Source organism: Plectropomus leopardus, chromosome 21, assembly GCF_026936395.1.
Source record: "Plectropomus leopardus strain MGB_pleo_1.0 chromosome 21, ASM2693639v1, whole genome shotgun sequence".
Classification (NCBI taxonomy): Eukaryota; Metazoa; Chordata; class Actinopteri; order Perciformes; family Serranidae; genus Plectropomus; species Plectropomus leopardus.
The window spans coordinates 20,717,250-20,735,648 of record NC_142196.1 but is presented as its reverse complement, the minus strand read 5'-3'; the positions used below and the strand labels follow the sequence as shown (position 1 = coordinate 20,735,648).

The 18,399-nt window shown below is 40.8% G+C and overlaps 1 protein-coding gene across 11 annotated transcripts in view; it reads right to left on the bottom strand.

Moving 5' to 3' along the window:
* The window catches only part of scrib (scribble planar cell polarity protein), a 100,136-nt gene that overhangs the window by 13,754 nt on the left and 67,983 nt on the right, over positions 1-18,399 (bottom strand). For 2 of the 11 annotated variants that reach the window (XM_088072047.1, XM_088072049.1), the window contains exons 25-37: positions 18,207-18,323; positions 17,721-17,909; positions 16,924-17,043; positions 15,922-15,978; positions 15,285-15,341; positions 14,473-14,553; positions 8,752-9,174; positions 7,447-7,518; positions 5,718-5,771; positions 4,760-4,882; positions 3,618-3,668; positions 2,195-2,354; positions 1,574-1,793 (exon numbers count right to left, since the gene is read on the bottom strand). In XM_088072047.1, coding sequence (XP_087928173.1) covers positions 1,574-1,793; positions 2,195-2,354; positions 3,618-3,668; positions 4,760-4,882; positions 5,718-5,771; positions 7,447-7,518; positions 8,752-9,174; positions 14,473-14,553; positions 15,285-15,341; positions 15,922-15,978; positions 16,924-17,043; positions 17,721-17,909; positions 18,207-18,323 — 1,724 coding nt within the window. Of the gene's footprint in view, positions 1-1,573; positions 1,794-2,194; positions 2,355-2,758; positions 2,927-3,617; positions 3,672-4,052; positions 4,164-4,759; positions 4,883-5,717; positions 5,772-7,256; positions 7,311-7,446; positions 7,519-8,751; positions 9,175-14,472; positions 14,554-15,284; positions 15,342-15,921; positions 15,979-16,923; positions 17,044-17,720; positions 17,910-18,206; positions 18,324-18,399 lie in introns of all 11 variants that reach the window. The other 9 variants (XM_088072051.1, XM_088072043.1, XM_088072053.1 and 6 more) reach the window with 9 other exon arrangements.

Sequence of the window (18,399 nt, the reverse complement as noted above, 5' to 3'; positions counted from 1 at the left end):
ATCACTTGTCCAAGGTAAGACTTGAACCACTGACCTCAGGGACACTAACCTCTTGATTTATCCACTGAGCTAAACCTCCAGACTCTTTGTGCCTTTTTCGACGTTCCCTTTATCTCAGTATTGGCGATGACGTTTGTTAAAAACTTGACTGACATATGAGTCAGGCTGATAATCAACTAAGTTCTTGGCAGGGAAAATTCAGTATTCAGTATATAAAAATTCAGGAGACAAGGAGACAATTGTGTGTTTTTTAACTGTTTCAAGAGTTTGTTGAAAAGTATTGCATTGATGACTTATATCAGCAGAGCAGACAAATATATCAGCCAATATCTTATTTCTTTATGCCATAAAAGTCAAATGCCACCTGTCCTAGACAAAACTTGAACCTGCAATCTCAGGCACACTAAACACCTGAGCTACTGAGCTAAACCTTGAGATGCTTTACAGCTCTTCGACATCCCATTTAGCTCATACCTGCATTTAAGTTGATTTACTAACTGAGCCAAACCACAGGGGGTTGCAACAATTGTTTTATGGTGAAATATCAAAATTTTACACCACGCCATGGGAAAACCGTAAAAGTTTTGCACTGACCTTTTTTTAAAATTTAAAAAAAAAAATAATAAAAAAAAAATATATATATATATATATATATATATATATATATATATTCATAAAATTTCCAATTAAACAGACTTACAATAAGTAAATACAACAGAGCAGCAACCAAACATAAAAAAAATAAAAAATAAAAATAGGCTGCCAGCACTCAGACAAAAGAAGATAAAATGTACATGGATGTGCATGGGATCAAGGTAGGCCCCGTGCAAGCTAGGATAGCAAAGTTCAGTACAAACAGTACAGTACGACTGAGCAGGACAATCAGTTCCCAAATTGTGATCTCTCCCTCCTGATATGTTCTATGAAAGGACCCCAAATCTTATTAAACTTGGCGTAAGAGTCTGACAGAGTGTCCCGAATCTGCTCAAGATGAAAACAAGAAATCATGTCATTAAGCCACTTTTTGAAGCAGGGAGGCAGATATTGACTTCCACTCGCTTAAAATGACCCATTTTGCAACAACCATGCCAATATCACCAGAAGACTGTCAATAACCAATATCCTGTTATTTATGACGCTGTACACGTGAAAGACTTTTGAGCTGATAACTTTTCATCACCAAGGGGTTAAGATTGGACACACCAAATTTAAAGTTGTTCGGATTAATCCTGTAGGATAAGTTCATAAAAGTATGAGGCCAGAAATAAGAGCACAAATTTCAAAGTAGTCAACTTCCTTTTGGGTTGGGGGATGGGTCCAAGAGGCTTTTTTGTTAATCTGGACATGATTCATGAGTGTACCAAATTTCGTTGATGCGGAGCCATACTGCCATGCCTGTTACCACCAAAACATGACATTTTTGCCCACGTCGGACGTCGGAAATTTCATGATTTTTTGGGCATGTTTAGCCATCCAAAAATGCAATTTATAGGGATAAAAATCATAATACCAGTTCCTTGCATTTCAAGAGGGTCCTTGCACCGTTCAGTGTTCGGGCCCTAAAAAGTCTTACCCAGAGCTGCCACAGTAACTCGGCGGTGTGACGTTGTAGCTCGGTGGCGTGGCGCAGTGCTGTGATGGCGAGTTTATTGGCTCCACGTTGTACTCCACCCCGTCCAGCAACACTTTGCCGGTTGCCTTCATCTGTGCCACCTGCTTTGCCAGATCCTCCTCTTCATCTTCATCGTCTTCATCCAGCAGATACTCGCGCGCCCGCTGCTCAAACTTTCTCTCTGGAAGAAGCAGACACGGTAATAAATATTATCCCTTTGAAACCTGGAGTGACGTCACTTTTGTTGTGCTGCTTTCAGACATCTTTCACAAGTATTTAAACCTTTGAACCCTACGGGAATTCGTGCAATTTCTTTTGAATACACGGCAACAAAAGTCAACTAGCAACTTGGTTAAAAATGTTCAACAAATTGGAAGAAATTAGAAATTAGTTATTTTAAAAAAGCTGGGGAAAAATGTGTTGGGAAAAACTATCATTTTAAAAATTACGTACTCAAAATTATGTTACAGAATCATATTTATTTAAGCACTTCTTCTGGGTCATAAAGGCAGGTTTGCCAAGTCAGATGTTTTCATTTAATTTTAGAGAGGGATTCTCAAAGATAAAATTCTGACAACAAACCTTCTTCCTCCCTCATTTTCTTGAGGTCATCTTCTCCAACGAGAGACACCCGAGGTTTGGGTTTCTCTGGTGTCTGCTGCTTCACGTCAATCTCAAAATACTTCTGTCTGTCCCTGAAGGAGCGCTGCTCTGGGCTGTCCTTACCTCCAGGAGACGGACTCTGCGGGAAAATCAAGGACAGAATACAAAATTATAAAGATTACAACAAGTAAGTGACGCGGTCAGAGCACGTGCAAGATTTACAGACGACAAAAAAGCAAAATAAAGATTAATATTTGCTTAAAAAAGGAGATTTCTGTTGCAGAGCCATTTGCCAAAAGAGCAGACAAGAGATGCCAGAGAAGAGCATCACAGACCAAGAAGGAAGAAACAAAATCAGCCATTAAAATAGATCCCAACACCATTTAGCTGATTCAAAATGAGTTAACTGACAGTCCAGTTATTAACAGTAACACGGCTGTCTCCCAGCATCCGGGAGCAGAGACACCGCCACCGATCAAGCCAAGCGCGCCGCAGCCCAGACGCAGAGCGGGCTGCTGCAGAGGTGGCGGAGGCGGTGGGTACCTGCAGGTCCCAGGACGGCCTGGAGAAGCGAGGCACTGCTGCCAGGCTCATATACTCCCGACGGTCAGGTGAGAGGGGGGGCCGGGGGGAGACCCTGCTGCTCAAACCCCCACCAGCTCCCTCCTGACTGTCTGTGTCATCAGCAAACACCTCGTTGTTCAACTCAGGCTGAAAAAGCCACAGAGGTCGTCACCAGACTGTCACACTAAGATCCTTTAAGATTCCTCGGATCTACTGAAAGCTGTGAGCACATCTAGACGTATATAAAAATACGTGTGTATATATATATATATATATACATATATATATATATATATATATATATATATATATATATATATATATATATATATATATATATATATATATATATATATATATACATATTTTGTTCTTGTTGCTGAAGATTCAGTATTCACTAGTTTAACATTAGTTTTACTTTTTATCGTCTTTAGTTTGGCTTTGCTTAGCAAAGAAAAAAAACTGTGGGCACGATTGTGAATGTTATTGTAAACAGAAATAAAAATTATGTTATAAAAAACCATAAAACACAGTATTTCCTCTGTAGCAGCAAAATGCATTACACATGCAGCTGGAAACTTCTGCAGGTTCACGCAGGTTTCTTTAAAAAATATTTGGTCAAACTAGCTCTAAAACACCTTCCAATAGGAACTGAAAAGCCTTATTCGCCGGGCAACATTTAGGCAAACCACAGCCTATAATGCAATATGGTTAAAAACAATATTTGATGTTGTGCAAACAAATGTCTAAATATAACACAACCCCACTTTTTTGTATCTAATATCATAAAGACAATATCATCTTGTGTGTTTTTGATATTTTTTGGGCAGATACTCACCTCTGGAGAAGGCTGCTTTGGGTGGAAATTGTTCCTCACACCGTACAGGTCCTGCTGAACAAAGCAGCATGTTAGTAAGACAAAATAAACTCAGACTGAGGACAAAGACAGAGATACGGAGCAGGCAGACTGATTAGCAGCTGGGATAGAGTCATTTAAAAAGGGGGGACTGAATATTAGTACACGAGCCACACATGGATGAACGGATGAAATCAAGACTTAACACCGGCATGACAGATGATGTTCACGGGAGTACAAAAACCAACGATGAACGCATTCCACACGTCACAGCACGTCACAGGCCCCCCGACACGACGCAGGCTCCTTACAGGACAGCCTGCTCCCGTCAGGAGGGGGCAGGGGGGCGAGACCAACCAATCAGCACAGCATGCTTTTGTCGTTGTGACCCGGTGGAGTCCGGGCAGCACGGCCTACCTGCGGCGGCTCCAGCACTGCCAGTGAGCGAGGCACGGCGGCAAACGCCTTGTATGCCTGCTTGACATTCATGGGGAACTCGTCGGGCGAGGTGGGGGAGGGGGCGCGAGGCTGCAGGGGGAGGTTTGGAGGCGGGGGGCATGGAGGGTGGGGTATATGGTAAAGGAGCCGAGGGGAAGAAGGGAAGGACGGACAGACAGAGACATGGAGGAGAGGGTAGACTATGAAAAAAACCAGCAAAGTTGAAGAAGACTGTGGAGGAGAACAGGTGAACAGCATGGCGGCTGGTTTCGTGTGAAAGCGGAGGGGCGTATGCCAGAGAGAGACACACAGGTGGGCTCAGAAAGTTCAAAGCCGTGACAGACGCTTCTGTATGAGCACCTTTGTGAAGAGATGAAATCATTTACTGACTGTGCTGCTCGACAAAGGAAGAAACAAGTGCGACATTTCAGAAAGCTAATGAGAAATGATCTGATTCATGAGCTCGGCGTCGAGCTGGACGCTGCGTCTGCAGGCGCAGGAGGTCTGCAGCACCTGCGCAGACTCGACTCCCCTCTGCATTCAGACACAAAATCCTTTCTTTGGTTCTAGCCTACTTAGAAACAAAATCTGTGCTGCACTGCTGTGAGGCGCAGTGTGTTTTGGGGCGGCGGCACGGAGCTGAGCGCGGACAGAAAACAGCACTATGTGGTGGTGAGGGGTCTTACAGAGGTCTGGGAGTTGAAGGGGGAGGGGCCATGCTGGAAGGGGTTAGGACTGTGGCTGTCCGGAGTGGCGGGGGAGGGACTCTGCCGCACACGCCCGACTGGCTGGATGGCACCCGGTCGTGTCTGGAGAGAAAACAAATCATACTTTATGACAGTTATCGGTCAAAAAATCACTAATTTGCCTCACAATCTGTATCGCTATGACAGAGGTCCAGGGCCACTTTGAGGAAAAAATATTTTTTTGGGACTTTGAGAATGAAGTCTTAATATTTTGAGAAAAAACTTGTAATATTACGACAATAAAGTTGTAGTTTTATGAGGAAAAAGTCGTAATCTTATGAGAATAAAGTCAGAATTTTATGAGAAAGAGGATATTATTTTACAGATATAAACATATTGCCAGGAAATTATAAAACAGACGAGAGCGCAGGCAGCCTGCTCAGCAACCCCTGTCCCCCTGTTTCTTGTAAAATTATGACTTTTTCCTCGCAAAATTACTGTTTTATTCTAGTAAAATTACAACTTTATTCTCATAATATTACAAGTTTAATCTCATAATATGACTGCTTTTTTTCTCAAAATATCCTGACTTTATTCTCATGATATTACAACTTTATTCTCAAAAGTATGACTTTATTTTATCTAACTTTTTTCTTAAACATTGCCCTAATCTCTAGTTGTAGTTTCGCAGACAGTAATGAAAAAAAAATTCATTCAGACACCAACTTTAGGATGAATGACAACTCAAAATGAATGGAGATAATGGTGGACATGAATCAGAGCATAATTTACTATTCAGATTTTTTCATTTCTTTTCATTTTTGGTGTTTTGAAGATCAATAGAGAGGTGAAGTCACTTCTCTCGTGGTCTTATTTCGGAAAAAAAATATGTACAGTAGTGACCAGTGACTTCAATATTAAACCAGACATGAGTTTGTAAAGCTCCACAGACACTCACTGATGATGAAGTGTGGTCGTTGGCAGTAGGAGTGGAGGTGAAATGAATGTTTGCCTGCAAAATAAAAACATTAAAATGAGAATAAAACAATGAAAATGAAATAAAATGCATGAATCTGCACCATACTGAGTTTCAACTAGCAGTGCATATCAGAACTACATTTCAACATCAAACAGAGCACCGGGGTTAACCTTGAGCTAATCTGATCACCAACTTTGTGCCCTTCGTAACACTTTTACTGAGATCCGTTTCTTTTATAAAACATTTGTAAAAACGCTGGTAACTTTGCTCAAGGAAAAACAGAGAAATGTTTTGTTATTGCCCTGTGAGAGAATATGAAGCCATAGCTGGTCAGTAGAGACATTAAAGGGGACCTATTATACGTACGTACAGATCATTTTATAATGTCAGAGGTTCATTTTAAATGTGGCCAAAGTTTCAAATAATGAGCTAAACAAATGTAAAAGTAATTCACTTCAGCAAAAATCTCACGTTTTACACTGTTCAAAATACTTTTGAACAGTAATGTAAAAAACATAATGTTTTTTTTTTTTTGCTCCAGGCACACTGCTGCAAGTGTTTACTGTACACACACTACTGCTACATGTAGCTACATGCTAACGTCAGGGAAATATGGGATCCTGGTTGTCGATTTTTTTTAATATCTCCACATTTTGGATCAGATTCCTGCTGGAACATGTGCGACGTGTCTGTAATACAGACATTACAAAATGAAAATCAAGAACATCAGACATGACATCAGAGCACCTTTTGAGAGAGGAAAGCAGGTGAAAAGCCGGCTGAGTCATGCTATGTTTGATTATTGGTTGTTGGTTTTGCCAGAGGTTTAAGAGTGGAGTGAAGTAACAATAAATTAAGTTTTTTTGTATAAATGCGAGGACGAAAGGAGACGGCGCTATAACTGAGACAATGACGCACTAGGATTTAAAAAAAAATCTAATTCTGACCATAATTTGAATGATTCGATGAACGAAATATTTAAAAAAAAACAAAAAAAAAACAGCATTATGTGGTTTATTTAAACCTAAAAAAGGACGTTTTAAGCGCTTTGTTAAAAAAGGGACTATTTACAAGGCATTTGAGTACTTGACTTTTTTTCCCCCCTCAAAATTCAAGCAATTCAAGGACCTCATTTGGGATTTCCATGGTATCATGTGCCACAGTAAGACCTGGAATCAGAGCAAACTGTGCTTTTTTAACATGAAGGTTACACATGTTGGAGTAGAAACCTTAAATACAAGGATGAACCAGAAAATGAGCATAACAGATCCCCTTTAAGGACATTCAAGGTCAAAAATCTATTTCTCCAATGAATCCACATCCAGTCTACATGAGGCAAAGCATCAGTAATCAGCTGGTCACGGAGAAGCAGTGACATGCTTTTCAGACTGCAGCAGACACCAGCTGAACCAGTTTTATTAACAGATGGAGGCTCAGAACAGCAGACACATATGCTAAAAAAAAAGAAAAAAATTAAAAATCCAGGCCAGAGCAGAGAGGGCCACAAGACCCACTTACGAAGCGGGTCTCCCTGCCTGCATACAGGGAGCTGTTGGAAGAGTGTTCGCTGGGCTAGAGGAGAGGTCAAAAGGGTCAGCTGTAAAATACCTCTCCTGCAGTGACAGAAATGACTCGTGGAAAAGGAGAAAATAAAGTAAAAAGATGGCAGGAGGATGGTGGAGGAGTGCTGCGTGTTAGTGCTGCTCACCGGTTGGATTGTGGGGGAGTATGGTGCTTCCCTGATTGGACTCTCCGTCCTGGAGAAATCAGAAGGAGGTGCCTGGAAAAACAAGATAAAAAACACACTTAATAACTGCTGTTACTTTCACTCGTACTGGTTTCACTGGTTAGTCCTGCAGAGAAGAGATTCTCCAGTAAATTCAACCAACAAAAAGCTCTTTCTGATGAGCATGCACTCTCTGCAGGTCGAGTTCCTTGATGACCTCTGACCTCCCTCGCAGCTGTCGGGACACACATTCCCGTTGGTCCCGACTGTGTAGCGACTATGTGCCCAAATTCCTCACGAGGTGCCACAAGCTTCGAGCTCACAGTGAAAACATGCACCAGTTAAGCTGGTTGTTGCACTGAGATTAACACACACAACCTAAACACACAGAGAAAAATGTTTTCGCTGTTAACATTTGCACGAACAGAAAGCTTTTTTTTAATTTGTCCTCCTCTCGTGGAAACAGTAAAGCTAAAAGTAATAAACGCCAAGTGTAGGGATTTCAACCATCCATCTACGGCTGCAGTTTATTTACTTTACTTTCATTTTTATTAACAAGCAGCAGGTTAAACGCTTGGTTCATAAAATGCCCCAAAACATGTTCATATTGGGTATGTTTCTGGATAATATCACAGATTGAGAAAGTGCTGATTTACTGAGGATTCAGCTCAACAGCGAGAAAAAATATGAATGCCTCCTGGCAAAAGATGCAATATCATGCATATATCGCCACAGAAGATGTATTTATTACTGTAGAATGTGGACACGAAAATAATTAAAGTATGGATTAGTATGTGAATATTATTGCAAGCATCTCTATGCTGTGTGTTTTGTGTTGAATAAATAGAAACTACATATATAAATACATTTCCAAAATAATGTGTCACTCTCGCAGGTTCTCAGCAGATACCTTTAACCAGGAATAATAATATTTTTGGACATTTGATGTATCAAAATGTTGATTAAAGCTGCTTTACGTGTCTTATTTTTAAATTCAAAGAAATTCAGTTCACAAATCACAGACAACATAAACCAGCAAATATTCATATTTCGCAGGAGCTGGAAGCAGAGAAAGACATTTTCTGTTGATTCAGTTTTACGTCCGTCCTAAAGACATAAACACACACTTGTTACTGTGTGGTACTTTGGATAGACGCACAGATTGTTAAAAGTTTAAACTCCCATCAAGTCTTGATCCAAAAGATCCATTTTAAGTGAGCCAAACATCAAACAGTGCGCAGTGACACACCATGCTGCCTCCACACCACACGCAGGCAGGCGGCTTGCCTTGCTGAACAGCCAGGGCTGCAGCTGGCCCTGCTTCCCGTAGCCCACCGGAGGCCCCGACAGGATCTGCTCCCCGGGGGGACGACCCTTTCCTTTGCGATTGGCCACCAAGAAAGGGTTCTCTTTGAAGCAGATGGGCTGAGAGTCCACCAGACACTCCTCTTCTTCTTCAGGTGCAAATGTTGATGAGTTAATGGTTGTTGATGAGCCGGCGCTGTCAGAGGTGGACGTCCCATTAGGGGAGAACTGGGAACCGTGGAGATAATCCGGCTCTGTGTTCAGAGCGGGGCAGGACTCGGGGTCCGTGTGGCTGACGGGTTTTGTGGGGTGAACTAAGCCGAAGCCCAGAGGCTCTAAAGGGGCTCCGTACTGGGCCTGAAGAGGGGCCTCCATGGGAGCAGTCAGACTTACAGAGGTAGAGAACTGGACAGGAGCAAAAGGACAGAGCGAGGACAGAGACAGTAAAGGGACAGAATAAGGAAAAACTTCACTCACTCACACAAACTATCAGTGGTGGAATTTCAAAAAAATAAAAGATTTAAAAAATAGAAGAGAAACTGGCAAAGTAAGATGATAAAGAGATTAGAAAATCACTTTTTTTTAACAAATGTACTCAATATTCATCGGTTCAGACATTATTTTAAATTAGTTATGATAACACTGTTCTCACCAAAGTCATTGCTGAGATCTGGGAACATTACGGCTAAAATCAGATTTCTAGAATCAGATCTAACTTTCTGCACGGGTTTCAGTGCTGATGATGTGAGCATCAGTAACTGGTGACGCAACTTTCCAACATGGAAGCGAGGAGGTTCATCTCTCCATCTCTTCATCCTCCAAATAATCTCGCTGTCAAATTGTGGTGCAGCCATCAGACTATTTATTTTATCTGTCTGCAGAGTGCTGTCCTCTAAATGGTCCACCATGGCGTTCTGCTAGAAGCTGCATGGACTCTACTCCTGTCACTCTATTGTGTTGTGAGTGATGCAAAAGACAATAAAATCTAACTTGAATGTCCTGAACCTCCATATGGCGACATACGATTTACCTACAGCCAGCGAGCGAACTCTGGTGGGTGAAGCGTGAAAAAGTGTCCTGACATACTACATGTGACAACAACATTCAGGGAAACTATCGATCCCTGACTGAGCCAAAGCAACGGCGTGTTTTTGCTCTGAAAGTAGGTTACAAGTGTGCGAAGTTTCAGCAAAGTAAAGCCAAGGCTTACGCACGATCAGGGTAAGACAACTTCATCAACAGGAAAACACTGAAACAATCTTTTGCCGTCTAAATGTTCTTAAATCTGGATACAATCTGCCAAAAAAATGGATTTGGGCAGTATGACACTGCTACAAGGCAAAAAACTCAAATGCTGACTTTCGCCACAATTTAAAACACGGGAGAATAATGTAATGCCGGACGCTCAATTTAATCCCACCTTTACAAGAAAAATATGTGTATGCCAAATATTCCAGTACAGAAGGTCGAAGCTGAGCCAGGAAGTTGGTCTGTAAACTAAAATGGATGTGTCATAACTTTACTGTTGATTTTTATTTATCTCTTCTCTCTTTGCTGTGTTTACAGCCCGTCTTATCATCTGACGGCTCGTGTTTCTGACTTGTTTTCAGCCTCCAGAGACCTCAGCACTCAACTTGATGCGTAAAATGTTATCATAACTGAAAGTCAAACCTACGACATCAAGAGCCGAGCTGTAATAAATCAGAGCTCTCCTGCTCAGCTGTAAATAGAGGAAACGGTAAATACAAAATGATCTATAGAGGCAGCTTCGTTCTACTGCTTTTAATGTCTTATTAATGTTGTAGAAATTGTAATGTTATGTAGATTTTATTTTTTTTTTATCTTTCTTGACCTTTGTAAAGGGTCTCTGAGTGTCCTGAAAAACACTCCATAAATAAAATGTATTATTATTATTATTATTATTATTATCATTTTTTTGATTTTTTTTTTTTTTTAGGTAATAGAATAGAATAGAAATACTTTATTAATCCTGTGAGGGAAATTGTTTCATTATAGCAGCAAATAAGAGAGGAGCAACTTAATAAAAATATTTGTTAAAATAAATGCAAATATATATACAAAGGAAGGCGCTTAACATAGAATAAAACAGAATAGAATAAAATAACAATAATAATAATAATAATAACGACATGTACAGTATGTACAGAGAACAAACAAAAAAATATTAAAAAGAGCAAGAAAAAAGAAAAAAATGTGCAGATAAGTGTCATTTTAAACAGCAAAAAGAGGGGACAAAATAAATAGAAATATAACAAAACCCCAAATTAAATGTGACATAAGATGAGGTGATTCCTGTGTGTCTATAAATGGACACTTGACACTCAAGCCTGTAGCTGCTAAAAAGAGTTTCTCACATCACTAAAGCTTTCCTGAAGTCTCTCAGTTACACATAATTCAAGACTTGTTAACTGCTGCTGCACGCCGCCAGACACATAACTGCAGCCCGAGCTCTTAACCTCTCTGCCTTAAATAACCATATTATCAGATCAGCGAGACATCCAGGCTCCTTCAGCTCCTACTGTACTGAACATACAGGGCGGGCGACGTCACCGTCGGAGGGGAGAAAATATGTGTAAAGAAACCCGAAACCGTAACTGCAACCAAAGAAGTGTCGTGTTTTTATAAACCTCACACAGAAAATACCTCCTAAAATGTCTCAAGTCGACCCAGATGACACGACCTTGACATATCTGGTGATAATCAAAATAGCCGCACTAAGAATACAACGTGCATTGTGGGGCAGTAAAGCGCCTCCCTACATGCTGACTAAAAGAGTCTGTGGTGTGATGAGGGTCAGTGGGCTGGAATGTGAACGAGTGCCCTTTTGGCTTCGACACAAACTGTGAGGGACAGCTGGGGGGTTTTTCGTGTGAGACAAGAGAGCGAAGCTGCTGGTTCAACTGGCATGCCGATATGCTGAGCTGCGGGCCACGCCGGGAACCAGGACCGAATCATTTTTTACTTCTCGAAAGAACATTTAAGGAGAACAGTTCATATTAAAGTTTGAAAAAGTCTTTATTCATACTGTCTACGCCCTGAAAATGTTTCTTTTTTATGTTTCGTCTTCGTGGTTTTTTTTATTTATAATATTTCTAACGTTAAAAGTCTATTTGAATGTCTGTCTCCATCTAAATGGTTGGTTGAGTGTAAACAACAATGACAAACAGCGAAATAAGTACAGCATTTAATTGTTTCTGCCACAGAAGGAACAATATCTTTAAATTTATAAATACTAAACACAGGTGAAATACACTTTGGTTCACGGGGGAAAAACACCAGGACCAGACTTTATTATAAAGCAATGCAGGCAACTGCCAAACAAACAGCTGAACTTACAAAATGCCCCCAGAGCACTTTAAAATATGAAACTTAACTGTATACTACTTACTTACTGTGTACTTTTGCAACATTTAGCTGACAAAGGTACGTGTCTGGTTACTTTGCAGATTTACATTTTGCGTTGTGCTCTATGGATTCATGCAGATGGTAAAAGCTAAAATAAAACACGCCTCACAAAATGTTGCCATTGTGAGGCCACATTGTTTACTTACTAGAAATGGTATAAAATATACAAAATATGCTAAAATATAAAAATATAATATAAAGTTTTTTCCTTGTTTGAAGGAGCTACGTAACACGCGGTTGTAAATTCCATCGCCTAGGACGACAAAAAGTTAAAATATCTTTATTTAAATGGCAATGCTTGCTCTCGTCCACTAAACTGTAATCTGGTGTGCTGACTCCCGTCCTGCTGATTCCATGTGAACGCAACGTTACTTATAAAATGTAACAGTTAAAATATGATGCATTATTATTCATTAAACTATCCAGCATCATATTAGATTTGAAAGCTCCACCGTAAACTAAAGTTAAGTGTATATTTAAGTCGCTCTTTTTCACGCTGCTGGTATGCTGGTTTTATTGTGCGGCCTGTAAATGGTTCATAGTTTTACTTAAAAAACAAAGTTTTGAGAACTTTGCTTGCAACTGCCGATACCAACATCCACAGAGAAAAGGGTGACAAGTAAAGCAAGAAAGTGTTTGCCTGAAGTCCCTAAATCACTAAATCTGCCCCTGAAAAAGAGACTCGAGTTGCAGCTACTCGCAGTCAGAAGCACACTTAAATACACTTGGCAAATGTTTTAATTTTCAACTTATACTAAACAAAAAGTTCCTTTCAAAACTACGAAGCATCAACACAATTTTACTCTCAACCCCCTAATTTCAAGGCAGCTCTGCAGCACATCACACCTGCCTGACACCATAATTCTGATAAAAAAATCACACCAAACGTGTCATTTTGACTAAAAACACACTGCAGCCAGCTTTTTAAAACATTTTTAAACAATCATTTTCACCAAGTTCAGAGGTCACTGTGATACAGTTTGAGCAGGACCACGTGTGCTGGAGCAGCAAATCCAGCTTTAACGTGCCGAGCACTAACAGCTGCATCAGAAATGTAGGTTAACTTTCTCTCGGACAATCTAAAAAAGCCGGGGATCTACAAGTAGGGCACAAACAAAAAGTCAAGGCAGCTAAAGTTATGTGACCTGAATGTTCAAAAAGAGCAATTATTCTTCCTTAGGTGATGCATAGAGTTCAAAGATGTGCATTTACGAGTGAGTAAGCGGTAAAATCGTTGGCTAAATTGTCGTCAAAATGATAAAATATTCAGTTTTTCACCAAACACAGACACGCAAATAAAGTGGAGAGAGAGAGAGTGAGGATCAAGACAGAAAGAAGAAGAAAAAATAGTAAATCGATCAATCGGCAGTCAGTCATCTCTGTACTCACTGTAGGATGGAAACAGGACAGTCCACTCAAACTTGCTCCTCTGAGGACTTTGGGAACTTCGACTGAAACACTTGTCCGCTCCTCTTAGACGCCTCCCTCCCTCCCTTCCTGTCTGTCACCCCACCCACCCGAGAGACTCCGTCCACTTCAGAGCCAGATGCAGGTTTAAAATATCGCAGAGGATAGGCCGGTTGATAGCGGGCAGCTGTCCCCTTCCCCCCATCGCACCACCTCTTTCACACACTCACACTTTTCATCAACCAGGACAGCGGCCGCTCTTTGGACAAGATCCTTTAAAATCCTCCTCTTGTACTTTATAGACACTTTTTTCTCCCCACAGCTTCTTTCTTTTCTGCTCTTGATTCTTAAATATCTTCTTCCAAACTTCTGGATCAGTCGTTGGTCTTCGTGTCTTTGGTTTTAAGGTTTGGCCTCGTAGGCGCCGTCAGTAACGTTGTCTTAAGGTTTTGCACAACAAGGTCAACATTCCTGCTCTTGGAGGGGCAACTGGTCGGCTCTGGGTCACTCAGAGTTTTCCGGGGACGTAAAAACACGGGATTCCATGTAGAGGTCTATTCTGAGGCTCGAAGGCCATTTCCAACATAACTCACGCAGAAATACAAGCAGTTTACAGACTGAGAGGACTGCGCTCTTTTCAAACACACTGAAAGGAATTTAAAGAGAACTAACCCTAACCCTCAATGTCAGCTGGCATAGACCACAGCACCCCCCCATGACCCTGAACAGGATAAGTGGTAACGGATAATAAATGACTAATGAATAAATTAGTTTTTAAAAAACAAAAACCTATTGGTGTGGATGCGTTAGTGTAAAAACGTGTGTATCTTCCGCCGCTGCCCGGAGACGTCAAACATAAAGAGAACTTACCCGGTTGAGTTTCTGCAGACTGGTGGTGGGCAGAGCAGCCAGGGTTTTGTAGTCAAGTTTTAGAGGTCCAGTGCTGATGTTCTGCAGAGAAATAAACAGGAAACGGACGTAAGAAGAGGACAAGGCTGGCGTTTGTTCTGGTTTAACTAATGTTCTCCCTGGGGAGAAAGTAGCCTGTGTTGTGAGCAGTTTTACCATTTGAGCACAATAATATATATGAATCTTTAAAAGGTGGATCCATTATTTTTAGGGGCTTTTATATCATTGTCTTCACAGTAGTGTTCCTTATTAGATTCAAACATTCAAATTTGGGTTGAGTACGTATGTTTTAGTGTCATACCTCATCAAAAAATTCAAACCAGCCCTTTCAGTAATTATTATTATTATTATTATTATAAGTGTTCAAGCCTCACATCATTGATTTTTGCTTACAGCTGAGGTTTGTTTCTATTTGGAAAAATCTTTGCAGTCAACCTTTAAGCTACCACCCACCTTTTATTTGGACTAACCAGCAGCGACGAGCCGACCTGCTGACTCGCCACTCACAAAAAACTGCACAAACAAGCCGTGAGCACATCTACCTCTAAGTCTATTTTAACCTGACTTTTTATTTGGATAAGATTTTCTCCGGTAAAACTAAGTTAGTTTAAACTCAGCTGAAGACTGATTTATTTACACAAACCATAAAAGGAGATTCAATTTTCCCTCAAAATGGATAAACAGCATCGTAATATCCTGCGGAGGCAGTGCTGTGGTATGTTTTATTTGCACAGGAAGGTTGTCTGCAGTCCTGCCGATGAGGAGTGTCTCACCTCTGTCTCCTCTTCTAGCAGGCGAGTTGCCTCCTCACGCTCCAAGCGCATACGCTCCTTCACCAAGAAAGGAAGGAGAGGAGGAGGAGGAGAGCACAGGAGGGAAAAACCCAACCACACACAGCCACACGGTGATGCGATGAGAGGTGAAATGAGATGATTTGAAGAGGAAGGAAGTGTTACAGGAAATGAAGAGGAGAAAAACAGTAGTGGAGGAGGAGTGGTATGGAGATGGGATGATTGGATGATTTTATTTTTTTTTATCACACCAAACACGCCAAAAGTAAAGGAGAGATGAGAGAAAAACAGAAGGGAAAGAAAGGATAGAATCCGCACACATTAGAACGTACTCTATTCATTAGCTTAGGGAGCAGAAAAAAAAGCATGCGAGACGGGACATTGCGGGAATACTTCTGTCAAACACGATATCCACACAGGGTGCAGAGGAGAAGCTTCATTCACCCGCTAACAGACAAACCTGAGCTTCTGCCTCTGAAAGCTCCACCCTACAGCATCGTGCACTCGTCTTCTGCATTATTTACGGAGCAAAAAAATGTATTCTGTTGCCTGGCTTTATTGATCTATCAGTTTAACCGCTAGCCTTCAGAAACAGGCATAGATTTTCAGTTTGACTTACCACTTTCTCCATCTCTTCTCGCTCCCACTGCGACGTCTCTCTCACCATCTCAGACTCCTGGAGAAGAGCAAGTTTTAAGATCTTTACAGTCCACACATATGGTTATTATTCATACAGTAAATCTGAGCTAAACATAAATTATATTCTGACTGAAAATGACAAAAAAAAATCTGAATTCATCAAAGCGTAGAGGAACAACAGACACTAGCATTTAAAAAAACAACACGCCCCTACATTCTTTTAGGACAGGCAGTCTCCCAAAAGCTCATCTGGACAAAATAAACAACTGTGCTGGCGCTTTATGGCCGCCGTGGCGAAAAGATGGGTGTGCGCGTGGTGAGTCAGACTCACACCTGTTAACACCAAACTGCTGCGGGAGCACAGTGCTCAGAATCGCTGATTCACGTGTTGACTTGACTACTGTCGTCACAAAATCGCCAAACTGATTCCTGGAATGTGGATGAATGGGGCGCAGCGTGTTTCCCGCAGTGCGAACCAGCACTGTTCACTCCCCCTTACTCAGGGCTTTTGAGCTTTGTTCGGCCTAAACAGTGCATGAATGTCATGTGTGCAGAAAGTGCTAAATCTGAACTTAACTGCACAGATACTGTTTACTTTGTTAATAAGATATATAACCAGTGAAAAAATATCATCAGTGTGGAGACAAATCCAAGTAATTATGGGAAATTTAAAAAAATTAGACTTATGTTTTGCAATTAATATCTATACTGTATATGGCATGCTTTGAAGTCCTGTAAGTAAACATATTTAAAATATATACGGTATGTGTGTGTGTGTGTATATATATATATATATACACATATATATATATATATATAATCAACTAACTGAGATAATTAACAAAATCGATAACCTTCGCTGCTGTCTGGGTCTGCAGGCAGCAGCAGACACTGAAACCGCAACACATAATGGTGAAATATGGTTGAACGTGCAGAGCGGTCACTGGATTGTGCGTAAAACGGCGTCTGATCTGTGTTTTACCTTCTGCATGATGTCGATCTCCTCTGGGCTCAGGTCGCGGTCTATAGAAGAGATGCTCTCCATACTGTTCTTGCGAACGATGCCAGTGGCAAATGGGTTGGCAATGATGCCGGGAGACGCCTTAAAAGGGACCCAAGGAAAGTTTTGAATTAAAGTCATTAAATTATTAAATCACAAAGTAAAAGAAAAATATTTGTTTTAATTTTTAACGAATGAAAAATCAAGCCCATTATTTTTTCTCCAATATTTGCATTTGCAGGGGTTATATAACTGTTCACTGCAGTGGACAACATGCTGCACCGGGATAAAAAGTGATTCAGTGGAACTCAATAAAGTTCCTAAAAACACGTTTTTAAAACATTTACTAAGAGCAAATAGATTGAATACACATAAGAACATTTAATAATAAACTTTTTTTTCAGACCTATATTGAGTTCCATTAAATCACTATTTGGTGTCGCAGTGGACGGATACAGTTTATCCTTTGGCGCATAATGACACTGAAGAGGACAGATGTGTTTTCAGTCACAGAAAAAATGTACAAAAAAAAATAAAATTTGGATGAAAAAAACTTTTTTTTTTTTTTTTTTTTTAAACATGTCCGGTTTTCTGAGAATTAAAGTATTTGACTATTATTCTTGAGGTACTTGGTGCATCTGATCTTCCCGCTGCATTTTTTAATTTATGACGCAAAGTTTCATAACAAAGAGATAAAAAGATGATAAGCAAATGGAAAATTGCTTTAAAAACATATCCAGTGCAGTAGAGACCAAAATCCAACCACTCATGTGTCTCACCTCCACGGCAGCCACTTTTTGTGGGTCGAAGCCGTCACATATCAGCATGACCAGAGAGTCTCCCACAGCTCGGAGGACTCGCACCGCCTCTGTGTGTGTCATCCCCAGCAGGCTGTGGTTGTTCACCTCCAGGATACGCATGCCGACCTGCAGTCGGCTGTCTCTTGCTGCTGCGCCGGTTGAACTCACCTGTTTGATTATATAAAGGTTAGTTTGATGACTGTAACTGCCTGTGATTATACAAAATAAAGATGAAAGTCAAGCTGATGTGCTGAAATATCCTGTTAATGTCAACCTTTATACCACCCTTAAATTTTGTCTTTACTTTACATCCCTCTTTTCTCTCAGTAGGAATTTGCATTACTTTTTAACTTCTGTAGACATCGGTCAAGACCGAGCACGCTCATAGTTCTCAGTTTGATGGACGCGGTTTAAATAAAGTTTCGTAACTCTAACGCAATCCAACAAAGGACAATATATCAGAACCTTGGAGATGAAGATGCCTTCGTCTGTGGGGTCGAAGGGGTTTCCTGCGTGGCCCTTGGCCCCTCCGCGTATACTGATGCCGAGCTTCTCGCCCGGCTGCTTCTGGATCATAATTTCCTGCGAAGATACAAACACAGCTCATCAGGCGCAGTAATGTGAATATTTTCTCATGTTATGGACACATTAGTAAAAA